At 44.2% G+C, this 23880-nt stretch overlaps 2 protein-coding genes across 3 annotated transcripts; one reads left to right on the top strand and one right to left on the bottom strand.

The window, feature by feature from the left end:
- The first annotated feature begins 1872 nt into the window (after positions 1-1872).
- LOC106914508 (protein LBH-like) lies at positions 1873-4377 on the top strand. Of its 2 annotated transcripts, none has more exons than XM_014981348.2 (4): positions 1873-2028; positions 3225-3323; positions 3903-4062; positions 4134-4377. In XM_014981348.2, exons 2-4 carry the CDS (start codon positions 3249-3251, stop codon positions 4184-4186), a joined length of 288 nt encoding a protein of 95 aa, XP_014836834.2. In that variant the 5' UTR covers positions 1873-2028; positions 3225-3248; the 3' UTR covers positions 4187-4377. The 2 variants fall into 2 exon arrangements, with proteins under 2 accessions (XP_014836834.2, XP_087857849.1); XM_088001723.1 differs by having other exon boundaries at positions 4119-4377.
- Positions 4378-5370: 993 nt separating this feature from the next.
- On the bottom strand, positions 5371-22698 carry cep170bb (centrosomal protein 170Bb). The gene is made up of 19 exons (XM_014981337.2): positions 22543-22698; positions 21785-21874; positions 21456-21534; positions 21269-21327; positions 20555-20672; positions 18972-19073; positions 18420-18899; positions 16872-17938; positions 16527-16703; positions 16240-16354; positions 14367-16070; positions 13683-13926; positions 13458-13602; positions 13048-13158; positions 11351-11488; positions 10021-10109; positions 9856-9949; positions 9729-9780; positions 5371-9051 (listed from the first exon to the last, which is right to left on the bottom strand). Exons 1-19 carry the CDS (start codon positions 22645-22647, stop codon positions 8867-8869), a joined length of 5154 nt encoding a protein of 1717 aa, XP_014836823.2. The 5' UTR covers positions 22648-22698; the 3' UTR covers positions 5371-8866.
- Positions 22699-23880: the final 1182 nt, after the last annotated feature.

The following is a 23880-nucleotide window of genomic DNA, read 5'->3' as shown; positions in this document are numbered from 1 at the left end:
GCATCTCAACCAGACCGAAACACTTTCACTTTCACCCACTGCATCATCATCCTCATCCTCTTTCCATCCACATCAGTCAGGCTGAGCTGCAGAGGAGTTCATCCATTCATTTAGTGTTTACCTGATTCAATGGTGTGACTATTTTCAGTCATCAAAAATCATCAAAAAGTATTAATTTCATTAAAAACGTCACATCATTTCATTAAATATCATATATGATATAAATATAAAGCAAGAACTGAAACATTTAATCCATCAAACGTTATTAAATAGTTTAAACATCTGAATAAATTTTCATCGACATCTTCCAGTGACTAATCACTAATGGGGTTGGAGGATGTAGTGACGGTAAACTACCAGCAGAGGTCAGTGTAGCGCAGAGGTCACCTCTTTGTGTTCGGAGAGAAAATGGATCCGAGCCTCAAGTTTAACGTTAAGCCCTCAATGATGACGTTAAGCTTTGATCCAGTCATTATTTTATCCGGGTCAAGGTTCTCCAGGCTTTCTCTGAAGGTTTTATGGGGAAGGTATGTCTTTTTTTTTTTTTTTTTTTTTACTGAAATACGTCCTCTCATAGCAGCATGAACACAGGATCAGGTTCTCTCAGGATGTTTTCCCCGGTAGATTCGGTTCGATTTGGAACCAAAACTTAAACATTTGTTCCGTTTCCAGCTACTGTGGTTCTGTTTCTCATGGATTTTAGTGGTTGGAGGATTTCTCTTCAGTCTTTGGCTAAACCTCACAGGTTATTTCCTCCGGTAGCGCTAGGTTAACTCGTTTGTTTTGGTTGAATTTACCCAGAATGCCATGCGCTGCAGTCCACTTCCTGCTTTTGGAGCGGCCTCCGCTCACGGCAATATAACCGAACCTGAGCTCACTTTAACCGAACCCAGATCGAGGTTTGTAGGTTCAGAGTTCACTTTCTTAATGTTCTGATTATATATATTTGTTCTCTCTTTGAGAAACTTTCTTGTTTTTAACAGTTGATGTCTCTTTAAAATGTGAAATTGAGTGATCGTAACTCTTTACTAGAAATATTCTTGTTTGTGTTTTGTATCACTTAACTAGAAAATTTGTCATTTTAACGAGCTTTATGACATCAAAGTTTCTCGTTATGAGATATAAAAGTAATTTAGTTACAAAAAACATTTTTGTTTTAACAAATTTTATATCTCCTAGAGAAACTTTTTGTTGAAAGCGATATGACTCTAAACGTTAAAGGGTCTCATCATGACATAAAATTTGTCTTGTTGCCAAAAACTGAGTTTTATATTTCTTGTTAAAACAAAGTTTTTCTTTTTAGTGAGTTTTTTTTGTTGCAACAAATCTCTTCTCCTTGAGAAACTTTCTAATTTTGTATTGTAAAAACAATAGAAATTTTAATGAGTTTTATGTCTTTATACCGTCATGAAGGTTTCTCATTATGAGAAAAAACTCTAGTTATGAAAAACTGTTTTAACAAGAAAAATTCTGCTTACAGGCAGAACTTTTTATTTTAAATAAGATACAAAAAATAACTTGTCTTGTTTTAATGAGTTTTACATCTTACAACAAGAAAAATTCTCCTTAAGTTTATTTCTCATTATTATATAAAAGTTTCTCGTTTTAAGTTTTGTGTCTCTGAAACAACAAAAATTTTCATCTTAACTTGTTTTATTTTTTTAGAATGAAAAACCCAAATCAAAACCTTGGAAGACTTTCAGGTCATCAGAAGAAAAGTTTAAAAAATAACCTGGAACTTTTTCCTGTTTGGGGGAAAAAATGATGAAGAGGATCAGAACTGAAGCTTCAGACAAACAACAAACAGACACTCCTTCATGCAAATGCTGCAGAGTCAAATCAGGACTTCATGCAAAGCACACACACACACACACACACACACACACACACACACACCCTCTCCCTCTCTTTCAGAGCCACATGAGGCAGGCCCCAGAGCAGCAGCAACAGGTGTGTGTCTGATCTCCTGTGGATTTTTGCAGCTTCAGCTTCATTTCCAGTTTTTTCCTGCGGATCAAAGATCAAACGGTGAGACTCTTTTTTTTTCTTCATTTTCACTCATAAAATGTTTAAAAACAGAAATAATGCTGAGATCTGTAACCCATCAGGGGTTTTGGTTTGTTTTCTGTGCATGTGATAATGTTGATGAAGTAACTTTAACCTGCAGAAACTTCAGATTATCAGTATTTCTGAGCCGTTGCCATGGCAACCCGGTTTGGCGGCCCGGTTCTGCAGGTCTGGTGGAAAAAGCGGCGTAATACTGGCGCTGAATAATCCAGGAGTTTCCACAGGTTTAGCTTACCTGCTGAATCTGGTCTCACCTGTCCGATCCGCCCGCTCTCCTTTTCCCTTCCGGCTGGAGGCGTAGCGCCGCCCCCTGCTGGCGGAACACACGCCGTGCAGCTGTTCGGCTCGGGCTCCGCTCCAGGAAAATATTCAAATTTCAGACTGGTGAAAGAAAGCTTCTGTGCTCGCTGCCAAGAATCAAATGTTTCATTAAGTAGAGACGAACTGCCGGTCCAACGGAACCACTGAAAGAACCCAGAAATCCAGCTAGAGGGACTTTTATGGAGCTACAATAAGGTCATGAAATTTGTTCAGAAGAAAACAAGTTTGAAACTAAAAAAAAATAATCTGAAAATGAAAAAACAAAAACTGAATTTGTAAAGTAATTTTAAATATTTGTTTTAGTTTCACATCCTTATTTTTCAGTCTAAAATCTTTATTTTCAGTTTATTTTTTCAGTTTCAAATTGTTTCACAATTATTTTTCAGTTTCATTCCAGTTTGAAATATTTTTTCAGTTCCAATTATTTTTCAGTTCTTTTTTTTTTAGTTCTATTCTCTCCCCCCCGCCCCCCCGAGTTTCAAAATAAATTGTCATTTTCATTTTTTTCCCTTTGCGGCCCTAATTTAGCTCCGTACTTTTCCTCTCCTGTGGGTTCTGATTCTGAGGAACCAGTGAGAACTTGAGTGGCTGTTTTCATGCGTTTTTACAAACAGAAACAGCCACTCAACAGACACAACGTGTCTGTGTGTGTGTTTTTGTGCAGACACACAAGAACACACACACACCGCCTGTCTCAATACACTCCGCACTTTTCAGATTTTTAACTGTAACCAGCCGACCAGTTTCTGGTTGGAATGTGCTGAATGTTTAAGTGGTGTGTGAATACGTTGGCGAAGGACAATCTGAACATCCTGTTTCCTTCTCATCATCCTCAGCTTCCTGAACTCTGATTGGCTGAGATGACCAACCAGGTGATGAACACCTGTGACTCGGCAGTGGGCGGAGCTCCACCAGAGGAAGCAGCTTCTCTACAGGTGAGCGACACTGATGGAGGCTGTGGGTTCAAATCCCACATGAGCCCAGAGTAAACCTGCACAGGAACCAATCAGAAAGAGCCATGCTCAAAGACCATCTATTGTGAGGAGGTCCCACTCTGACCTGAAACACAACAGCAGGTTTTCTGGCCTTTCTTCCCTTTTTCAGATCCAACAGATTCATCCAGGCAATAAAAAAAACAGTTTAAAGACCAATTAAAGGAAACACATAAAGCTGTAATTATGTTATTTAACAAATTTCTGGACACCTGAATGTTTTTTAGAACCTGAACTTTTGTATGGAAGCATTTTACTGCCGCATCTTAACCAGAAACTTTGTTAAAAAGACAAAACTCTAAGGAGATTTAAAACTCGTTCAAACAAGCAAGTTCTTCATTTTAATGAAATTTATGCTTCGTTATATTATGAAAGTTTATTTTTCCTAATTCCATACCTCGTTAAACGTTTTAATGAATTTTATGCTTTGTCGTAACGTGACAGTTTCCCGCTCTAACGAGACGCTGCTGCTGAATTTACTTCCTGCTCTGGCTGCGTTCTGATTGGCCGGCTCTCCCTCAGGTGTTTCCGGACTCTACTGAGCGCGCTCCAAAGCTCTGCCGGCGTCTGCCCTCCATCGTGGTGGAACCCAGCGACGCAGACCAGGTGGAGAGCGGCGAGCTCCGCTGGCCTCCTGATGATGTCAGCAATGATGTCACACAGCGCCACCAGCAGGCGGCAGGTGAGGTCGCAACCCGTCACTTTACCCCTCGTCCGTGACCTCATTGACGTCAGCAGGTGGTTTCTGCCCAGGGCGACCCATGGAGGGGGCGGAGCCTCCGGAGCTGGTGATGGGCGGAGTCTGACAGCTCCAGTTTTACCCAGGTGAAGAGGCGGAGCTAACACACCTGAGATGATTGGACGGCTGACCTCTGAGGACTCATGATAAAAAAAAACTTTTGATGTATTCATTTATTTTTATTGGTATTTTTTGAAGAAACATCTCCTGATTTATTCTAAATCGTGTTTTTCACAGATCAATAAATAGTTTGATGAACTCTGGGCTTTTATTTTGAAATACCAAAACAAAGCCTTAAATGTTCTACAAAACGTTGGAGCTGCAGGTATTCTTTTTCTGTAAGAACATTTTGAGTTATTTATTGGTTTTCTGGCCTTTCCTTTTTCAGATCCAACAGATTCTGAATGTAAAATAATTTTTCCTCTGGTTGATTTTAAATAAGTTTATTTTGTTTTTTCTTCACGTTTCCTGGTTTCCATCCTCAGTCTAATCAGCTGCTGTTTCTGTTCCCCAGAGATCTTCTCCTGAGCTGCAACCCAAAATTATTTCAGCTGAATTCAGGCCTGATTAAAACGCCATTGTTTTTGTTTTTTTAAGTGTTTTTAAAACCCTCCCAACAGGGGGCGACATTTTTCTGATTTACCTGAACAAGTCTCCCTGGGGGCAACTGCAGGTTTTATGTTTTATTAATTTTTGACATATTTCTATGATGGCGTATGAGGGCCGTGTAATAAAAAATTAAATTAGTAAATTTCAGCCAAAAAATTCAGAAATTTTCTTGAAATTTCTGAGTATGAAAAATAAAACAATTTGACTTTTGGAAATTTTGTGTTTTAAACATCACATTTTTTTCAAGTAATTTTCTGAGATTGATAACAAAAAAATTCTGATTTTTTTTTCTAGCAAATTTTCAACTTTTGAAATTCCAAGTTGAAAATTTGTGACTTTTCAAACTAAAATTTTCCTTTTTGAAAGAAATTAATCTCAAAATTTGAGTTTTTTTGGTGGAATTTTACCGTTGTATATTTCTCTTCGTATTCTTTGAATTTTTAGAAAACGTTTTCATCTCACATCAGGTTTGTAATGATCTTGTTTTTCCGGCTCTCGCTGTTTAAAATTCTTGACCACTGATGACCTTTTTCTTAAGTTAAGTTTTTTGGATGTTTTCTTGGTGTTTTTGGTTTCTGGGTTTGTTCTGTTTTCGACGGCGTTCTGGAATAACAAACGTCTCCCTGCAGTTCACCAACAGAGTGCATGGAGTCAGTTTATTACAAATGACAGAATGATACAAAGAAATGATGATAAACAAAAGAGTTCAGATGTGTGGAAATCCTTTGAAAATATGAAACATTTGTTAGTAACGCATGTCCGTCTGCAGCACCATAATCTGATCAGATGCATAAAAAATGAGAAACAGAGCAGATGTTTGCTGTTCCTACTCAGCTGCATGCACTGCAACAAAACACAGAGCGCATGGAGTCCAGACCACCAATCAGCTGCAGCGCCGCCCAGTCAGGATTGCGTAAATAAAACCTTCTCCAAACAATCAGCATGAAGGATAAATAAAAGCTCCACCTGTTTTCTCCAGGTGTTTGTTCATCTGATGGAAAAAGTGCACATTTGGTGATTTAGCATCGAAACCTCACCTGCCTCAAGCTGCAGGAAACATGCACTTTATAATAAAGGTTTGCCATATCTGGTTCCTCCAGCCCAACACTTCAAGTCCACAGGTCAGTGAAACTATGGAGGCCCGTATGTGCCACTAGAGAGGAAGGAATAATCGCAAAATGGATCATAACTTTTAGAAGTTGCAATTAATCAAGGTCATAACTTAGATGTTTTATAGGATGCAAGATCAGAAATATGACTTTAAAGTCATAACTGTGGTAGAAAGTTTTAAAAAAGTCTAAATGATAATAATTGGATATAAATATGAGATACAAAGTTAGAAATATGAGCACTAGTGTAATAATTTAGACTTTCAGTCATAATATGAAAAAAGTCATGGTTACTTTTGAAGTTGTCATCAGATTCAAAGTCCTAATTTAGACTTTAAATCTGACATTAAAAGTCTAAATTCTGAAACTTTCCATCAAATATTTAAACTTCAAAGTAAAAATCAAAACTTTGTCATATCTATGGCAAGCCATGTAGCATTTTATTTCTCTAAAGTGGTTTTATAGGTTTCCATAGAGAATCCTTCATCTCTGCTGGAGATTGAATCGTGTTTTTGTACAAAACAATCACCAGAGTGAAGTTAGCCTAGCTTAGCGCTTACAGTGGAAACAGATGCCTGTCTAGGTCAGTCAACACAGAAATATCAGGTTACTATGAGATACCAAAAACCAAGAAATAATTTGGGTTATTTAACCTGCCATAAGGAAGAAAATGGGCTTAAATGCTCAAAGTCATATTTTCACAATTTTTTTCATAAATGTTTAATGTCAGTTTCAAAATATTTAGTTAGCAAGCTAAATATTTACCTTGCTCCAAACTCCATATTTACTTAAAACTAAATATTTAGCTTGCCAGCTAAAGATTTGGTTTTAAACTATAACTTTTAATAATTAACCCCAATTTCCTACTCTTATGACAGGATAATTCTGGGCTGTGTAACCTAATAAACACCACGATATATTCAACTGTCTCATATTTATCTAGTTGCTGAATAATAAAACCTTCCAAAAATGCCGCAGCAGTAAACAAAAACAATAAACAAAGTCAGTGCTGGAGTTCCCCAGAGCTCAATCATCGAGTCTCTGTTTGTCTCAGTGTTTGTAGATAAAAATAAGTCAGTAAGCATGAGCTTCTACTGAACTGTTTTTGGTTTAAATAACATTTCATTGTTTTACTAAATGAAACAAAAACTTTTTTGGTTAAATGATGAAGCCAGTTGGATAGGAAAGTAAAAGTTTGTTTGAAAGTGAATGAAAGCCAAGCACGGCGTCAGGTTTGCATTCCCACCGTTTGCTAAGCTAGGCTAATGAAGCCGAGAGTTAACAGCTTCGTTCATTTATCTGAAAATGAACCGGATCATTTCACTGCCTGTACAGTCCTCTACATATGAACGTCACAGCTGCTTTAACACAAAGACGGAGGAAAAACACAAACATTAGCCCAGCACACAGCAACAACAGCACAGCTAGCAGCTAGCAGCTAACGGACAAACAAAAACAAACTCACACATGGATCCGGCGGGTGGCCCTCCCACCGCGTAAAGCTCCAAATACTCTGTCATACAGCACTTCTCTAAAACTGAGACAGACATCAGATTTCTACAGACCTGGGAGTTGGAAACAACCTAGAGACTGACAGACTGAACCAGGCCAGTTCATCTGGGTTTAGTTCCTCATGAATAAAGAGGAACTAAACCCATAATCAACTGTTTTCATTTAATTTGTCTAGTTTTGTCCTTAAGGTTGATAACTTTGTTTCTGTGTAAAATGAGACATTTTAGTGTAAATTTGTTTAATTCTGCAATATTTAGCCTAGAGCCATTTCAGTGCTGCCCTCTTATGGTTGAAATGGGGGTACTGCAGATGTATTTTCCTATTGGTTCCAGCTTGGTTCATGTCTACGTCACACAGCCCTGCGTTCAGGGATAAAACCATAAAACCATCTCACTCTGACAGCAGCTGGTGTTTTCACGTCACAATAAAAGTCTCCAATAAAGAAGAAAAAGTCGCTAGTCACTGTAAAAAAAAAAAAAGAAAGAAAGAAAGTCGCTGGGTTGGAAGCTAGTCGCTTTTTTGTAAAAAGTTGCAAGTTTGGTCTGTTGATTTTTGGGGAAAAAAGGCATTAAATTTGTTGCTAGAAGCTTTTTTTGGAAAAAGTTGCTAGATTTGTCGGTAGTTACTGTTGTTAAAAAAAAGTCACTAACTATAGCAGCTATTACTAAGCTGACAACAGGGCCACAGCCATCGCCACAGCCCCGCTTTACCCGCTCTGCTCATTCACACGCTTAGCCACGCCCCTAACTGTGTTCTGGCTCCGCCCAGAATTTTGAGATTTTTGGGCGGCGGGCTTTGCTTCCACAGCGGGTTGAGTTACACTTTAAGAAGTTCTCAGGTCTTTTTAATAAGCTTTACTTTTCATCTGTCAGACTGATTCATTCCTTTAGAGAGGCGATGCGTTCGAGGACCAGTCGGAGTCGTTAAGCTTTCTCTCATGCAGACATTCCAGTTATTTCACAGAGTCTCTCCCACATTCAACACTCGCAACATTCAGCAGAAGCAGCACAATCCCAGCGAGATGGAGCAGGCGGAGAGCCTGGCTGTCGTCGGTCAGGCAGCAGAACATTCAGCAGGTGTTCTACTGGACCCGGTCCATGAAGTGTGGAAGCAGCGTGGGACCCATCTGACGGGCAGAAAGGTAAAACCTTATAAAGATACACAGAATGCTATTAGGATGTTTCTATCCTCTGTTCAAATGCAACACAACAGATCGTCAAAGCACAAAGTTATTAATACACTTCTGTACAGTTCTGTCCGCAGAACGCCGTGGTGAGAGCAGCTGTGTTGACTAAGTTTGGTTGAGCTTGTACGACGAGAAAGCAGCTCTACGAAGATACACTGTGGCCAATCACGATGTTCTGATGAAATCACTGGGCACAGATGGGTGCTTTGTTCTGGACAGGTTCAGCGCATCCACACCACGCCGGTCCAAACACAGCGCCCAGCGGGACTCCGTCTCACACCGCAGTGGCGTGGATGCATGACGTCTGTCCCGATGTGCTACGGTTGCCCGCTCAGGGCGCGTGGTGGGACCCATCAGGCCCACGAGGCGGTCGCTTGGTGCTTTCGTTGGCGTTGGAGGTTCGGGTTCTGGTAGCGGGTTTCTTCTCCTTGGTGGTTTGGCGAGTTTGAGTCAGAGACGGCATTGTGATGGCGGCCGCCTGAAGACCCCCACCAGGCTCCACGATGGTGTTTATGACTGCAAGACAGAAAACACAAAACACAGCATTTAAAAAAACAAGCTGAATATCCAAGGCAGAAAAATGCATTTAAACTGTCAGTCTGTGTGATGTTAGGTCCAATATTAAATAAATGCAGAGAAGGAAAGACATCAGCAATCGCCCCGTAAAGCAACAGACGGCGATCATCCAAGGAAACAACATGGCCGCCAAGCTGAGACATAGGAGTTCCTCAGGGCAGCATGTTAGCACTCCTGCTTTTCACTTTTTATAAAAATTATCTTTGCAGCAATTTTTAAGATGCAAAGTCAACTTTTATGCAGACGACATGATCATTAGTTGCTTCACTCCATTAGCAAATCAGATCCTTGAATTTTAATTTGTTCAGTTTATTAAAGCTGAAGTTGGTGTTGGTGGGTCTGAGACTATTCAGAGGAACAAATTTTGGGAAAATTTCTATGTGGGAACGTTCAGCAAACGGGAGGACTCTCTCTAATCGTCTAAAGTTTGTTTCCATGCTACTTATCAACCTCTACTTCCTGTTTACTAAAGAAGAATAACATCAACATCTGATGGACTTATGCTAGCCTGGTTGATTCACTCCATCAATGCTAAATTAGTATTTTCTTTTTTCTTTTTGTATTTTCTGAGGCCACCTGGGAAACAACTAAAACCAGAAGTTATTGAACCCAAATACCTTCCAGCTGCCTTTGGACTCGTCTCAGTTCCTTCAAAATGGAGGTAATTTCCTGCAAGCGAAGACAATATTTAGAATAGGAGGCGCTGAACTCTGGATGCTGCTGTAAAAATGGCAGCTCAGTTACCTTGTTGGAGGTTTTTAAAATGGGAACTTCATTCTCAGTGTTGATCTTGGCCTCAATCTCCTCCCATACATCTGCTTTGTTCTGGAACAAAACCCTGAAACCAGAAACCATCCGGTTAGTTCAGCTGGAGCCGAGCAGGCAGAAAGTCTTCACACCGCTGCATACTTCATCTTCTCGGCCAGCTGCTCGGTGTTTTCCCGGATGGCCTGGGACAGCTGGGAAACCGGGTTCAGCATCAGGTTGTCCAGGATCACCTGGAAGAGTTTCCACAACACAGAGACCGAGATGAGCGCCGAGCGTCTTCATCATCAGCACCGATTTCCCAGAAAACCCAAAACTGACTGCAGCAGACGGACAAACGTTCAGTGAAAACACGAGGAGTCGTGGCTGAGTTCACACTGCAGATCAGACTCCCTGCAGCGCCACCATCAGGAGACAGACTGAACCTTCAGGGTTAGAGCTCCTGATGCTGCTGCAGCTGATTAACCTTTGGCTAAAACATGAGCTGCTTTCACACATAAACCAGAACGATGTGTTGATGCTACATAAAATTAGCAAAATTATGATTCTGACAAATAAATGAGACCAAAATTCCGCTCTGCTCCTTTAGAATAACTACATTATTTAAATTTGCTAAATGCCAATGTGATAAAACACTGCAATGCCTTTAATCCAGGCTTTTGATTTGAAAATCCCTGATGATGACGATGTCATGGCTTAACTGGAGGGAAACCTACTTAATGTACAAACAGACCAGCTTTGGGCCCAGTTTCCAGATGGTTCTGGTGAGAAACATGAATCAGCGTCAGAATAAAAGCCAGTGAGAGTCCGACGGGCTGAACGGCCGCTCGGCGAGGAAGAGGCCGTCGCTCCACCGGCAGCCTGGAAGGATTCAAATGACGTCTTCGGTTTTGGGTTTATGTCGTCTGGCGGATCGGGAGCGGAGATGTTTGGACTCGATCAACACATGGGTGAAGCTCGGCGGTGGCAGCATCATGTCGTTAAGATGTTTTAAAAGATTTCAAGTACGAAGCAGGAAATGAAAGGAGTTTCAGAGCAGACCAATCGAAGTCCAGAACATCAGGGGGCGGGGCTAACAGACAGGAAGTGGCGGAGATGGGCAGACCATCCATCCTAATCTTGTGATTTTAAATAGAAATTAAGATCTCCCATAACTTTTAAGTGAAGTTTTGAATCTAAACTTTTCTGAACAGAGATGAATAAATCCAGGAATTAAAATGTGTAATTTTGACGCCTAAACCATCCAGGATCAGCTGAGGCTGAAATCCTCCTAACAGCTCAGAGATCATAAAACAAATCAGCTGCTGCGTCCTGAATGATCTGAAAACAACCAACAACCGTAAAAATGCTGAAGCTGGAGGAATGGAAACTAAAACCAGGAACGTTGAGTTTAGTGGGAATTCGTTCCCAGACTAAGCTTTGTGTTGAGCTGAGCTGCAGTGTGAACGCGGCCTTGGTGGGATCGGACAGTGACCTCTTCGCGGTTCCACGGACGGCGTTGCAAAGAAGTGGGCTCTGCCTCATTCATATTAGCGTCCAGGTCCAAGATGGCTGCAGAACCTGGAGGAACCTTCTGGAAGTTTAAGCTGGCCTCAGGAATACGATGGACCAGCTGGAAAGAGAGTACACCCAAATGATCCAAAACGACTCCGGTTCAGCAAAGGCTGGAGATCAACGCATGCACCAAGTCAACATGCAGCTGCAATGGTGGGGAGCGACAGGGAGGTCCAGGTTCTGCTGGGATACAGCGCCAAGTCGGACCAGGGAGTGCAAGAGAACCCAGCCACAGCTCCATGAACCAGTAAAACCAGTTCATTACCAGCACAGGCTGATGGAGACTCATCAACAGAACTAAGGGTGGAGCTGGAGACTGTGGGACATGAGGACACCAGAAACACTGGAGGTTCTTACTCTACATAAACCACAAAACTCAAAACAAAATACAATGTTTTTAAATTAAAGATTTTAAACAAATAAAAAGTTTTACAATTATTTATTGTGTCAATATTTTAAGGAATGTTTTTGAAAAATTACATAAATAAATAAATACTGGCTTTTCCCTGTAGAGCAGTAAACATAAAATCACTGTGGTTCATCAAATAAACTATCAGCTGATTGGTTAATTAGCTCAGTGCTAGCCCCGCCCACTGACTGATGCTGGTTAGTTATTTATGAATTAATTAGTTTTATTTTGTAACCAGGTTGCTGTGTATTGCAGACTTCTGTCCAGGTCCCTGTTGAAAATGAGATCTAGATCTCCTGGTTTACCTGGTTAAATAAAGGAAATAAAATTTCAAAAAATACATTCAGATGTTTCAGAAATAATTAAAAAGTTAAATATGCTTTTGTAAACCATATATTTTAGACCTAATTTTTATATTTCTTTTAATGTTTTCATAATTTATTGCAGGTTTGGTGTTCCTGTATGAATATCAGAAAATCCCACAATTCAATAAATAATTAACTTAAATAAATCTACATTTAATAAATCAAATAAAATTTAAAACATATTAAATCAATAAATTTATGAATAGTTATTTACATGTCTTAATAAAATAATGTACAAGTTTAATAAGAATGTGACTTTAATACACTGAAGACTAAAATATGTAATTTTTTCATATTTATTCACTTTATTTTGTTCTGTATTGCAAAATATTTGTTAAAGTTTCATTTATTTATTAAATAATGGTCATTTTTGCCTCCATAAATAAACTCCTGTCCACAGGAACATGGAAGGAAAGCTACTGTGTAAAATAAGGTGATTGTGCCTTTCACTCTACGCCGATGATACACTGATTTATGTGGTAGCGGTGCAGCAGTGCAGTGCAAGGATCAATAGTTAGTCAAGGTGAGATTTGATGACAGTGAATTTATTAAGCTGGGATCAGCTCAGTTGGAGAAAATTAAATTAGTAAATTTGGCACAAACAACCTCGGCTGGATGTGTTTAGTCTCAGGTTGAACTAAATATTCATCCAACCGACTGACTCCAGCTTGGTGCTCTGGACACACAAGACAGGATGAGATGACAATAATTCAAAAGTGCAGAACAATCCAACACAGTGAGAGGGGCGTGTTAGGATCGGTGGAGGGGGAACCGGAGGAGGGGGAACCGGAGGAGGGGGAACCGGAGGAGTGGGCGGGTGGGTGATGAGTCAGAGTTGGACACCTGAGCCGGTCGAACCCCGTGGAGAAATGCAACACATGGCGTCTTTGCAGAAGAACAAACATATGAAAGGTTGTAAGAGTCTGAAGCAGAATGAAGCTCCTGCAGATCAACCTGCAAACAAACAAACAGCTTCCTGCATGACTGGACCAGCGCCAGAGTGGAACACCGAAACAGGAGCGTCTAAACTGGGAACACTGGGATGAGATGAGCTAGCTTAACTGGCTGTGGGAGTGTCTGGAAAATCAGACACATTTATCCAGACTTAAAAATGTATAGAAATGTGAAAGAAGAGAACTTCTGGTTATTGATACTGCCCCCTGTAGGTCATGGATAGATGTTCGTGTTCCCAGTTTTGGAGGCCATGATGGTATGGTGGTAGTGGCCATGTTGGGAGGGTGTTTGATTCCTACCTCCTCCCGGGCAGAGATGGTGGAGCCTGGCGTGTTGGGGATTGAACTAGGGGAGGTGGCGGTGGGAGGAGGATCCCCATCCCCGGCAACGTCATGGATCTCCTTCGCCAAGATGGCCAGATCTTTGGCCAGGTCCTGACTGAGCCTGCAGTCGAAAGGCAAACCAAACTATCAGTGGATGCCTGAGAGATGAAGGAGAGCAGCCGATGGCAGCAGAGCTCTTACTTGGCAATCTCAGCGCTGTGAGTGGACCAGTTCTGGTACGGGTCGACGTCGTTCTGGTCCTCGTCCTCCTCAGTTTCCAGGGAGACAGACTTGGTTCTGCTAGCAGCTGTCCTCTGGCTGCGCTGTGATTGGCCAGCGGTCATTGAATGAGAGGATCGCTTCGCTTTGGAGAAGCCAGTGTTTGTGTCGTATTCTTCCTCAGAGGAAGATGAGAAGTCTGAGCCCTTCTGTTTGCGACGCGACCCTGAAAAATAATCAGCAAAAGGCGTCAACTGTTTATCTGCTTGGATGGTTAAAGTCTATGTCATAAATATCGAGGTTTGAGCCACAGACACAAAGGGACACACACTGAACCTCCAAATCCAAAAGAATCACAAAATCAAATCTTCATATTTGGCAAAACAACAACACAAACTAGCAAATACATGTCAGAAAAGCTAACACATAGACCAAGGGTCCTCAACTCGTGTTCTTGGGGGCTGGTGACCTGAAACTTTTAGATGTGTCCCTGGTCCAACAGACCTGAATCAAATTGCTGAGTCACTGCCTCAGTTTGTTGCCCAGTTCTTCAGTGTCCTGCTAACGAACTCTTTAGTGACTCAGGCGTGTTGCAGCAGAGATACATCTAAATGTTGCAGGATACCGGCCCTGGAGGCCTGATTTGAGGATCCCTGAGAGACTCACCACCACTGGGGTGCTTAACTCCGCTTGATCGGGTACGTGACAGTGTTTGCTTCACCGGAGCTCCGCCCCCTTTACTGGCTGCCTGGCGAGCATCACCAACAGATGTCTTCCTTGCTGTGACAGCTGGTTCACTGTTGCGACCAGAGAAGCCAGACCGACTTGTCGAGGATTCGTTGTCACTTGGAGTCGTAAATGAGCCGGTTCTCTTCCTGGGCATCGCCAAGATGTCCAGCCTGGACAGCTTCTTACCTTCAGCTTTAGGGGGTGCGGAAATATGATCAGAGTTCTGGGAGGTCCGATCGGTCTCTGTGCCCTCATTGTCTGAGGCGTCACCGAGGCGGGCACGTCGCAGCATGGACGCTCGAGTTGGCCTTGGTGCTGACAGGCTGTTAGAACGAGTTAAAACCTGTTGAGCTGCTGACTTAGGTGTCTTTCCATTGTCCTCTTTCTGTAGAGGGGCAATAACTTTCTTGGTACGGCTGGAGGGATGTAAAATTTCGTGATCAGATGAAGTAGTTTCAGTCCAGTTAGGTGCAGTACCTTGTTGACCTTCGGATAAATCCAGAGAACCACGGTTTCCTGTACTGCGGCGCATCTGAAAACGCTTCGTTGCCTCTGCCTTGCTTGGCACGTCAGTTGTTGTCTGTGTGCGTCGTTTCTCAGAGAGCCGCTCTCGAGCACTTAGCTGTCGACCCTTTTCTTGGATAGACGGGCTAGAAGAGGACTTCTCCTTCTGAAGGCTGCTTATGGCAGGTCGCTTTTTAGACGTGGAGTTAACAGGAGCATTTTTGCTACTCACCTGACTCACGGTGCTAGCTGTATCCACATCTGACTCACCAGAGAGAGAATCATCCATGTGGGTGGAGGAACCCTCTTTCTTTGAGCTACGACCAGAACCAGAAGAAGGAATCTTGGTGTCCAGAGAGGACAGCGCTCCCTCTGACTCCTGAAGGAAGGGCTGTGTTTCCTGGATGCTCTGTTCCATATCTCTAATGGAAGGGTGGCTGGAGATGTGGGGAAGCTTCTTCATCTGGACGGTGTCACTGGGTCGATCTTTGGTGAAACTTTCTTGACGGACGATGTAGCTGTCTTTTGTAGGAACAGAGTCTTTGTCTTGTGTTTGGAGGTTTGGAGCGGAGTTGTTGGGTTTGACGCCTGTCCTTCTGGGTTCATGTCCACTCAAGTGACGGATCAAGACTGTTGTTGGAGGAGTTTTAGCCGGAGGTTCTCGAGTCCTCTCACCCTGTACGGGGCTTCGGGCCTGTTCAGGCTTGCCTGGTTGATCCTCGGCACCAATGTAGAAGAAGGTGGATTTGTTGGTTGGAGAAACTTTCTCCTGAACTTTAAACTGATAGCCGGGAGCAACTGGGGACACGTTTCCGGTAATTACATCAATTTTCTTTGCATTAACCAGAGCGGGTCCATCCTCAGAGCGACTGGCATCGCTGAGACTGTCTGGGTCCACGTCGTCCTGAATGGCTAGGTGCTGGGTGGAGTCTTGGGAACAGGGAGGAACGTAAACTCTATCCACAGATTTATGACCTTGGTAGGATTCATGCCGTATCAGGATGCTTGGAGTGACACTTTCCACCTTGTCTGGAGGAACCTGAGGCAGCAGCCTTCTGGTCCTGGAGCTGTGGCTCGTCTCTGACTCTGAGGTGTCATAGCTGTAGCTTCCCACTGACTGACTCATGTAACGCAAATCTGTAAAACAACATCTTGTTAGCTCAACTTGGGTCACTATTATCCTTCAATTTTTATACTTTTCTTCATGTTACAGACTCATTTTTGAATAGATTTGTGTATTTTAATCCACAGCCCTTTACATTATATACTTGTTTTTGTTTAATTAATGAGATAAAATGTTAAGTACCTTCGAGACATTCCCCTTGAGGAGGAGTAGAACCAGGTTCAGCATAGCTGTCAGCCAGACTGGCCCACCGAGAAACCCATTTAGGTCCTTCAAGATCAGCTGCGTGAATCTGAACCTAGAACACAAACAGTGATGAGCAACAAGGCCAAACACCAGGATAACAAAGAACCAACCAAGACCGAGCAGAAAGAAATTGGTAACATGAGGAATGGAGCACAAACACCAGTGTGCATGCACTTGGACAACAACATGCTCCAACATTTGTCCTGGGTCTTTTCCAGTGTTACCTGCGTGGGACCTGTTGGGGGGGCACTGACAGCTGCTGGGATAAAGCCATGCAATAGGTCCACACTGGTACCATCACCAGGCAAGGTATGGTGCTCATCTTTGCCTTCATGTATGACCGGTCTATAGACTCCTGTGGTCGCGCCACTGTACTCTGGAGAGTCAAGGACGCCAAACACCTGTTTGGCACAGGGCATGCATGAGACGGTGGTGTGACCACACAGGAGGAAAAAGCAAGAAGGACAAGAAGTTTCATGCATCAGTTGTTACAATTAAACCTGTTTTCATAAAGTTAAGAAATATACAGTTCATACTGATGTGTTGACTAATGGTCACTGTGACTTCACCTGATCAATCATGTTGCGGGCCTCCTCCACCTCCTTGTCTTGCGACTCGGTCTCTATGGTGTAAGTCCCGGCATCACTCAGGCTGTCATCTTCCTCATTCCTCACAATCCTCTGGGAAATTTTGGGGTCTCCCCCATGGACTCCCAAAGACAACATGGGGGACATGTGTGGTCCAGATGGTTGGCCCAGAGGAGCCACCTGGGCTGGACCAGTGGCTGGTTTGAAGGACTTTGAGGCTACTGGAGGTTGTAACGGTGATGAGGGGTAGGAAACTGAAGAAAGTGCTGGAGGTTCCTGTGGGGAAGGGATCTGGGCATGAGGGGGCGAAACCATCACTGGTGGGGCAGACATCGGTGGAGGAGAGACTTTGTCTCTGGTTGGGGAGGAATCCTTCTGACCAGAGTCCTTCAGGAACTCTGCAGCAAACTCCTGGGCAAGCTTTGACTTCTTCCCAACACTGCCAAAAGGTCTGATGATGATGCCTGATGAAGAGCGAGAGGAGGAGCCTGATGAACCTGCCTCCCCTTCTGTCTTCTCCCGCTTTAGAGAGCTTGATCTCTGAGGGCCACTGTGGCCCTGACCCTTCAGGGGAACCGTCACCTGCTGAGTGGGAGGGATGTGTCCATGCATCGATGCCGGCCTCTCGCCGCCTTTCCGTCGCTCCATCTTGGCCTTGAGGGTGGAGTAAGAGTCGCCGTGAGCGGGGTTGTGGGTGAAGGACTGTGAACGCTTCTTGCGCGGGTTGTCGTCAAAGAACTCGATGATGAAGGCCTGCTGGGTGAGGTGCTCAGACAGTCCCTGTTTGGACATTTCTGTGGGCAACGGTGGCTGGGGAGGGCTCTGGGACAGGGGCTGATCAGGGGCCACAGCTGAGGCAGGGGCCTGTCTGGGCGGAGAGTACTGCAGCACATGGTGGAGTTTCTGTGCTGGAACCGGCTGCTGACTGGACTGGACCGTCTGCTGAGGTTTATCAGGCTGCTCTGACTGGACAGAGTGCTGGGATTTACTTTTGGCTTTGAGAACCGGGTCTTCAGAGTCACTCTGGGTTCCATCCTCATGATGATGACCTGGTAAAAGAATAATCTGATCAATACACTTTTATGATTAAGGGTGCATTCCCACCAGTTCTCTTTAATCAAACTCTAGTGTGTTTATCTAGAAAGTCCAGTTCATTTTGGGAGGTTTAAATGCGCAATCAACCAAAAACCAAACACCAGGATACAAACCTCGGTCTGGGTTCAGTTGAAGTGAACTCTGGTTTGGTTTGAATGCATATGTGAATACCAAGTGAACCAGAGAGCGCTCCAAAAGCAGGAAGTGGACTACAGCGCAGGGCATTCTGGGTAAATACAACCAAAACAAATGTGCTAGCCTAGTGCTAGCAGGAGAAATGGCTTCTGGACTTTAGCCAAAGACTAAAGAGAAATCCTCCAACCACTAAAATCTGATGCTACTCCATTTTTGTTTCCGTTTGGTGAAGAAGGAACTTTGTACAGGTGGTCATAATGTTTTACAGCATCATAGTAATACCAAAGCAACCTCTCTGACCTTTAAGGGTCTTGATGTTCATGGCAAGGTCACTCTTGGTGCTGTAGACGTCCTCGCATGGCGGATGCCTCCTCATCATGCTGACATCACTGTGGACCAACCAATCAGCCACCTTGCTCTGCGCTGACATCATCTCTACGGGTGCAGTGGTGGTGGCGGTCTTGGCGGGGGGCGCCTGACCCTTCCTCTGGCGAGTCGAGAACTTGGTGACGTGGTCTTTGATCTTGATCTTGCCGGGCATGCAGTCGTCAAATTCGATGGTGAAGGAGGCGTGGCTCTGCACGACGGGCGGGGTTGGGGTTGGCGGGGAGGGCGGGGCGTTGGGGGCGTCCGTGTCCTTGGTGGGGATCTCATGGAGCTCCACCTCTGAGGTTTTCTGGTGCTGGAAATCCTTGGTGGGAATCTCGAAGTAGCTGGGCTCGCGGTGGTAGGAAGGGAAGATGGTCTTTGGTTGAGCGTCGGAGAGAGAGCCAGGAAAATCTGGTTTATAGACACAACAGCTGATGAGACACAAGTACGAATCCTCCAGATGTTTGATGAACAACCATCTACCTGGATGAGGCTCGTCGCTGCCTTGGACTTTACTCCCATAATCCTCCTCTCCCCACCAGGAGGGCTGGCCATATAGAGGCGTGGGCCGACTCACCGGGGTTTCTGTCAGAAACACACACATTTACCAAAAGATGGTTCTGGAAACACATTCCTGTCTACATCCAAGTAACCATGGGGGGTACCGCTAACTTAGACTTTAGCTATGCTAACCCTACAGCATGAACCATAAGGATTAGCTCAATAATCTATAGTCTGTTTAGCGCTAAATTCAACCATGGTGATGTGAGCAGTCTCTCAAAACTATTTATATGTGAAAATTACCTTGCATTTGTTTTATCAACACTCCTTTTTATGTATATCTGTCTTGTAAACTGTGGGTGTTTTATTTTGCACGCGCATTGCTGCCATCTGTTGGACTTTTAGGGAACTGCTTTACTTCTATGTTATTTAGTCAGTGTGCTTGTCTGCTAGCTGTAGAGCAGATGAACAGACGTGTCTGTTATGAACGCAGCATTCCAGGCCGAGTTCTTCGAAGCGATGCCTGTAGTAGTGTTATACTTCAAAACGAGCCTTTATGTTAACATATGAGAAAAGAAGTAACTTGTGTATTGAATTTATGTTTAATTAGTTCTGGAAATATCTGCAGGTGGTTTGATTATTTGCTACGTCATTGCTAACTAGCAGGCTGCTAAGCTTTCTTAGGCCGTTATGTAGCATTGCAGCTCATAGCATTCTGAGGTAGCATTGTTGTTGTACTTCTAATGTCTAATCTGAATGTAAAACACTCCTCTTTGCTGCTCTGAGCTCATCCTGAGTTATTTGTGTTTTGGCAGTTTCACTCCATTCTACATGGAAATAAAGGAAGAACTAATTAATCCTGACTCTTGTGAAAAGAGTTTGGCTGATGGTTAGTTTTGGTACAAGACGCCATAGCGAGACCATTAAAATATCATTCATTCATTTGTTGCATATTTACCATTTGCTCATAGAATTCATGATAAAAAGAGAATATGAAGAGAGGAAACAGAACTGATGTGTACAGTCTTCACCCATTTCAAAATAAGAGCATGAATATAAATATTGCAAATCCTTACCAGTTGATAACCAAAATTTCAACACAGATGATGAACTTTGTTCAAAATAAAAGTTTACCAAACAGCCAAATAAATTAGTGCTTTACATTTTATCTGGAAAAAATTCTTTACAGGAAGCTAAGTGTGCTAAATGTTTGTAAAGTTTTCAAAAGCAGTAAGTGAAACATTAACTCTGCTATTAGCAGATTATCTAAGGCCAGACAGTGAGTGAGTATTGGTTTATGGGACGGATGTTTGGAGGGAACCAGTCCACGTGTGGTTCTAAGGACCGAGTCCAGAGTCCTGAAACAAGAACAAGTCTCCAGGTAGAAGGAAAAGACGGCAACAAAGTTCCTGTTGTCATAATCTGTTATGTTGGAGATGAACTAAAACTGCAGATCAGCAAAATGTAAAATGTGCACCAGGTCATCAGAAAATCCCTGAGTCAGCAGCAGCTCCTGGCCAGCTGACCGGACCAGCCGGGTTCCTCTCTGGGTTTCGGGTTCGTACCTTGTGTGATGCTCTTTGTGCTCGTCGTCTTGTCGCCTCGCTGTCCCTCCTCTTCATCGCTCTTCCTCCCCTCTGCAGCCTTCAGGCTCATCTGCAGCTGACTGCTGTACTTCTCATGCTGTCAAAACAAAAACGTTTGTTTGAGCTCAAAGTTCTCACCCGGCGACCCGTAAGCACAAAGTCAGTCAGGAAAAACAGAACCAGGAAAAATCCAGAAGAGAAACGAAGAGGAGAAACTGTCTGAGATTCAAACGCTCTGACAGCTGCAGCTGTTCACAATTAACCTGCTGCATGAGTTAATAAGTTAATACTTTCTGTTTTTTCCACTTATTGAATAAAACTACATCACCCAACATGCCTGGCTGTCCTTAAAGAACCTGCTTCTGTTTGCATGTTTTAATTTCTTATTGTTGGTATTCTGAATAAAAGCATGCTTTTAATTTATTTTATACATTAAAAGAATCTGTAACAATTCACTAAACAAGATAAAAGAGAAGAAATCTGCAGCAGCAGAGCAGGAAGCCATTTTCTTTTTCTTCTGCATCAAAATCACTTCCTGTTTTAACAACGCTGTCCCAAACAGCACTGGTCTTTCAGAATCTGATGCTGTTTGTGTTCTGGATCAAATTTACATCAATCCACTTGAAAGTTGATGAAATAATAAACTAGATTCCTGCACAACGCTCCAGCCAGCAGATTGAAATGTGACCTGACCTTCAGCGCCTCCTCTGGGACTTTGTGTTGACTTTTCTCCAGAACGTAGACGTGAGAATGTGCAGAGGCGGCTCAGGAAAAACTAAATCTGCATGAACAGGATCAGTGAACACACACACACACACACACACACACACACACACACACACACACACACACACACACACACACACACAGGGAAGGATATCGTATCCGAAGCGAATGATGTCGGACAGTTTGAGTGTGATGTAGGTCTGATCAGGGATCCGCAGGTCGTTCACAAATGTCTGCAGGAAAAATGAGAAATCAGATCAGATTTGATCTCTGATCCAGTTTATTAATAAACTACAAAATATTCAACAAAAATTATCAAAAACTCTAAAAAATCATCGGATTTGATATCAATCGACTCTCCAATGTGTTCTTGCAGCTGATTGGTGGAGAGCTGTGATGTCACAGGGTGGCGGGGCATGCTTAGAGAAACGTGTGTGTGTGTGTGCGTGTGTGTGTGTGTGTGTGTGTGTGTGTGTGTCTCACCCCATTCAGGCTGCCCAGGTCTTTCACCAGGTGTTCGTCGGTTGTTGGGTTGTAGTTGATGACGGCGTGCTGCTTGTCCACGCTGCGCGACTGTTCACACACACACACACACACACACACACACACACACACACACACACACACATACACAGTCTATTAATCAGTGAGTTTAAAGGAGACGAGATAAAAGACGACGACGAGTTTTACAAGGAACAAGTGATGATGAAGGTGATGAAGAGAAAAATAATGGAGGAAGAACAAAGATGAAGAGAAGAGAGGAAGAAGAGAAAATTGAAGGAAGGATGGGTGGATGTATGGCTCTATGGTTGGATGCGTGGTTAGATGTTTGGTCGGATGTACAGTTGGATGGTTGGATGGCTAGATGTATGAGTGGGTCTATGGTTGGATGCCTGGTTGGATGTTTGGACGTGTAGTTGGATGGTTGGATGCCTGGTTGGATGGTTGGACGTGTAGCTGGATGGTCGGATGCCTGGTTGGATGGTCGGATGCCTGGTTGGATGGTTGGACGTGTAGTTGGATGGTTGGATGCCTGGTTGGATGGTCGGATGCCTGGTTGGATGGTTGGATGCCTGGTTGGATGTTTGGACGTATGGTTGGATGGTTGGATGCCTGGTTGGATGGTCGGATGCCTGGTTGGATGGTTGGACGTGTAGTTGGATGGTTGGATGCCTGGTTGGATGGTCGGATGCCTGGTTGGATGGTCGGATGCCTGGTTGGATGGTCGGATGCCTCCTCACCTGCAGCATGAGCTCGCAGTCCTCGCGGCCGACGAAGATCATCTCCTTGGGGAGGCGGTGCCGCGTGCCGGAGCTGCTCACCAGGAACCATGACGTCACGCTCATCTTCACAGGCCTGCCGACAAACCGCAGTGCATCCTGGGAAACGGAGGCCACACCCACAAACAGCCTGAACTACATCCTGCAGCAGGGATCCTGAACCCACGCTGTCATCGATAAAAACAGTTTCGCTCCACTGACGGTCCGACCCGGACGGGCGGGTTCAAGTCGACCCACCGGGATCACAGACCGAACCATAGAATCGACCTCTGAGGTCCGATTGGTTTCAGAAACACGTTTAATCTGCTGCAGATTGTAACAGGTTTGTATTTAACACTCTGGATTGATTGATTTACAGCTTTAGGCCACGCCCCTTTGGTTCTGAAACGCTCCAGGTCCGTGATCTGAACGGACTGAGTTGGATCCGTTTTGGTTCTGTGAGGATCTGAGCAGAGCTGCTGACTGGACCATGAGCTCCAGCTGGTTCTGGGTCCAAACCAGACCAGATCATCACCAGAACCACCAACCCAAACACAGCAGCTGATCCTAAACAAAATGGCCAAAAAAGGGTCAAACTGTTACAATGGCCTAGTCAAAGTCCTGATTAAAATACCAGAGGCCCAATAAAGCCTTGACTCTGTTCCGGTGATTTAAAGAATCGTCCAGGTTTCTGCGCCTCAACCATCAGCGGAGCTTTAAGAACTGAGCGGAAACTAACCTGTCATACGTCACACCACGTGACCTTCCTGAACCTGACTGGATGCAACCTGGCAGTGCTGTCTGCTCATATCTGTCACGTCATCATCATCATCATTATCATCATCATCATTTCAACTGAGCCACGCAAACGCGCACGCGCGGCCGCCGGAGGATCCGAGCGGCTGGTCCAGCTCCTCCCAGCGGGCCGCGGGCTCTGATCTGCGGCGGCCCGGCCGGGATGCGCCGCCTCCGGCTGCAGTCATCCCAGACAGTCCGGTCCCAGCCCCCCCTCCTCCACGCCCTGTCCTCCTCTTCCTCCTCTTACCTCCGCTCCAGATGCCGCCGCTCCCCGCCGCTGTCCTGCGTTAGGATCCCGCACTGCCGCACTGCGGGGCGGGTGGAGCATGGGAGGCGACCCGCAGGGCCGGAGCTCGGACGGGGTTCGGGTCTCTGCTGGGGGTTCGGTCTCTGGTCCTGATGCTGCTGCTGTTATGGCATCTCTCCGCCCGTCTCCTCCTGACGCACCAGCGGCAACCCGCTGCGTCAAGACGCACCGCGTTAGCGCCTACGACACCGGAAGAGCCCCAACGCGGCCTTCAA

The sequence above is a fragment of the Poecilia mexicana genome, unplaced genomic scaffold (assembly GCF_051168715.1).
Source record: "Poecilia mexicana isolate PSO_F unplaced genomic scaffold, ASM5116871v1 scaffold_21, whole genome shotgun sequence".
Classification (NCBI taxonomy): Eukaryota; Metazoa; Chordata; class Actinopteri; order Cyprinodontiformes; family Poeciliidae; genus Poecilia; species Poecilia mexicana.
The sequence above is the reverse complement of the archived record's forward strand: the minus strand, read 5'-3'. Positions and strand labels throughout refer to the sequence as shown.

Coding starts and splice junctions, on each gene's coding strand:
- LOC106914508 (XM_088001723.1), top strand. CDS start 3,249: ATGACCAACCAGGTGATGAACACCTGTGACTCGGCAGTGGGCGGAGCT. Junction 3,324..3,902: donor AGGAAGCAGCTTCTCTACAG/GTGAGCGACACT, acceptor GCTCTCCCTCAG/GTGTTTCCGGACTCTACTGA. Junction 4,063..4,118: donor GCGCCACCAGCAGGCGGCAG/GTGAGGTCGCAA, acceptor TGACGTCAGCAG/GTGGTTTCTGCCCAGGGCGA.
- cep170bb (XM_014981337.2), bottom strand. CDS start 22,647: ATGAGCGTGACGTCATGGTTCCTGGTGAGCAGCTCCGGCACGCGGCAC. Junction 20,673..21,268: donor TCCCAGAGGAGGCGCTGAAG/GTCAGGTCACAT, acceptor TTGTTTTGACAG/CATGAGAAGTACAGCAGTCA. Junction 9,950..10,020: donor CAGCTGGCCGAGAAGATGAA/GTATGCAGCGGT, acceptor TTCTGGTTTCAG/GGTTTTGTTCCAGAACAAAG.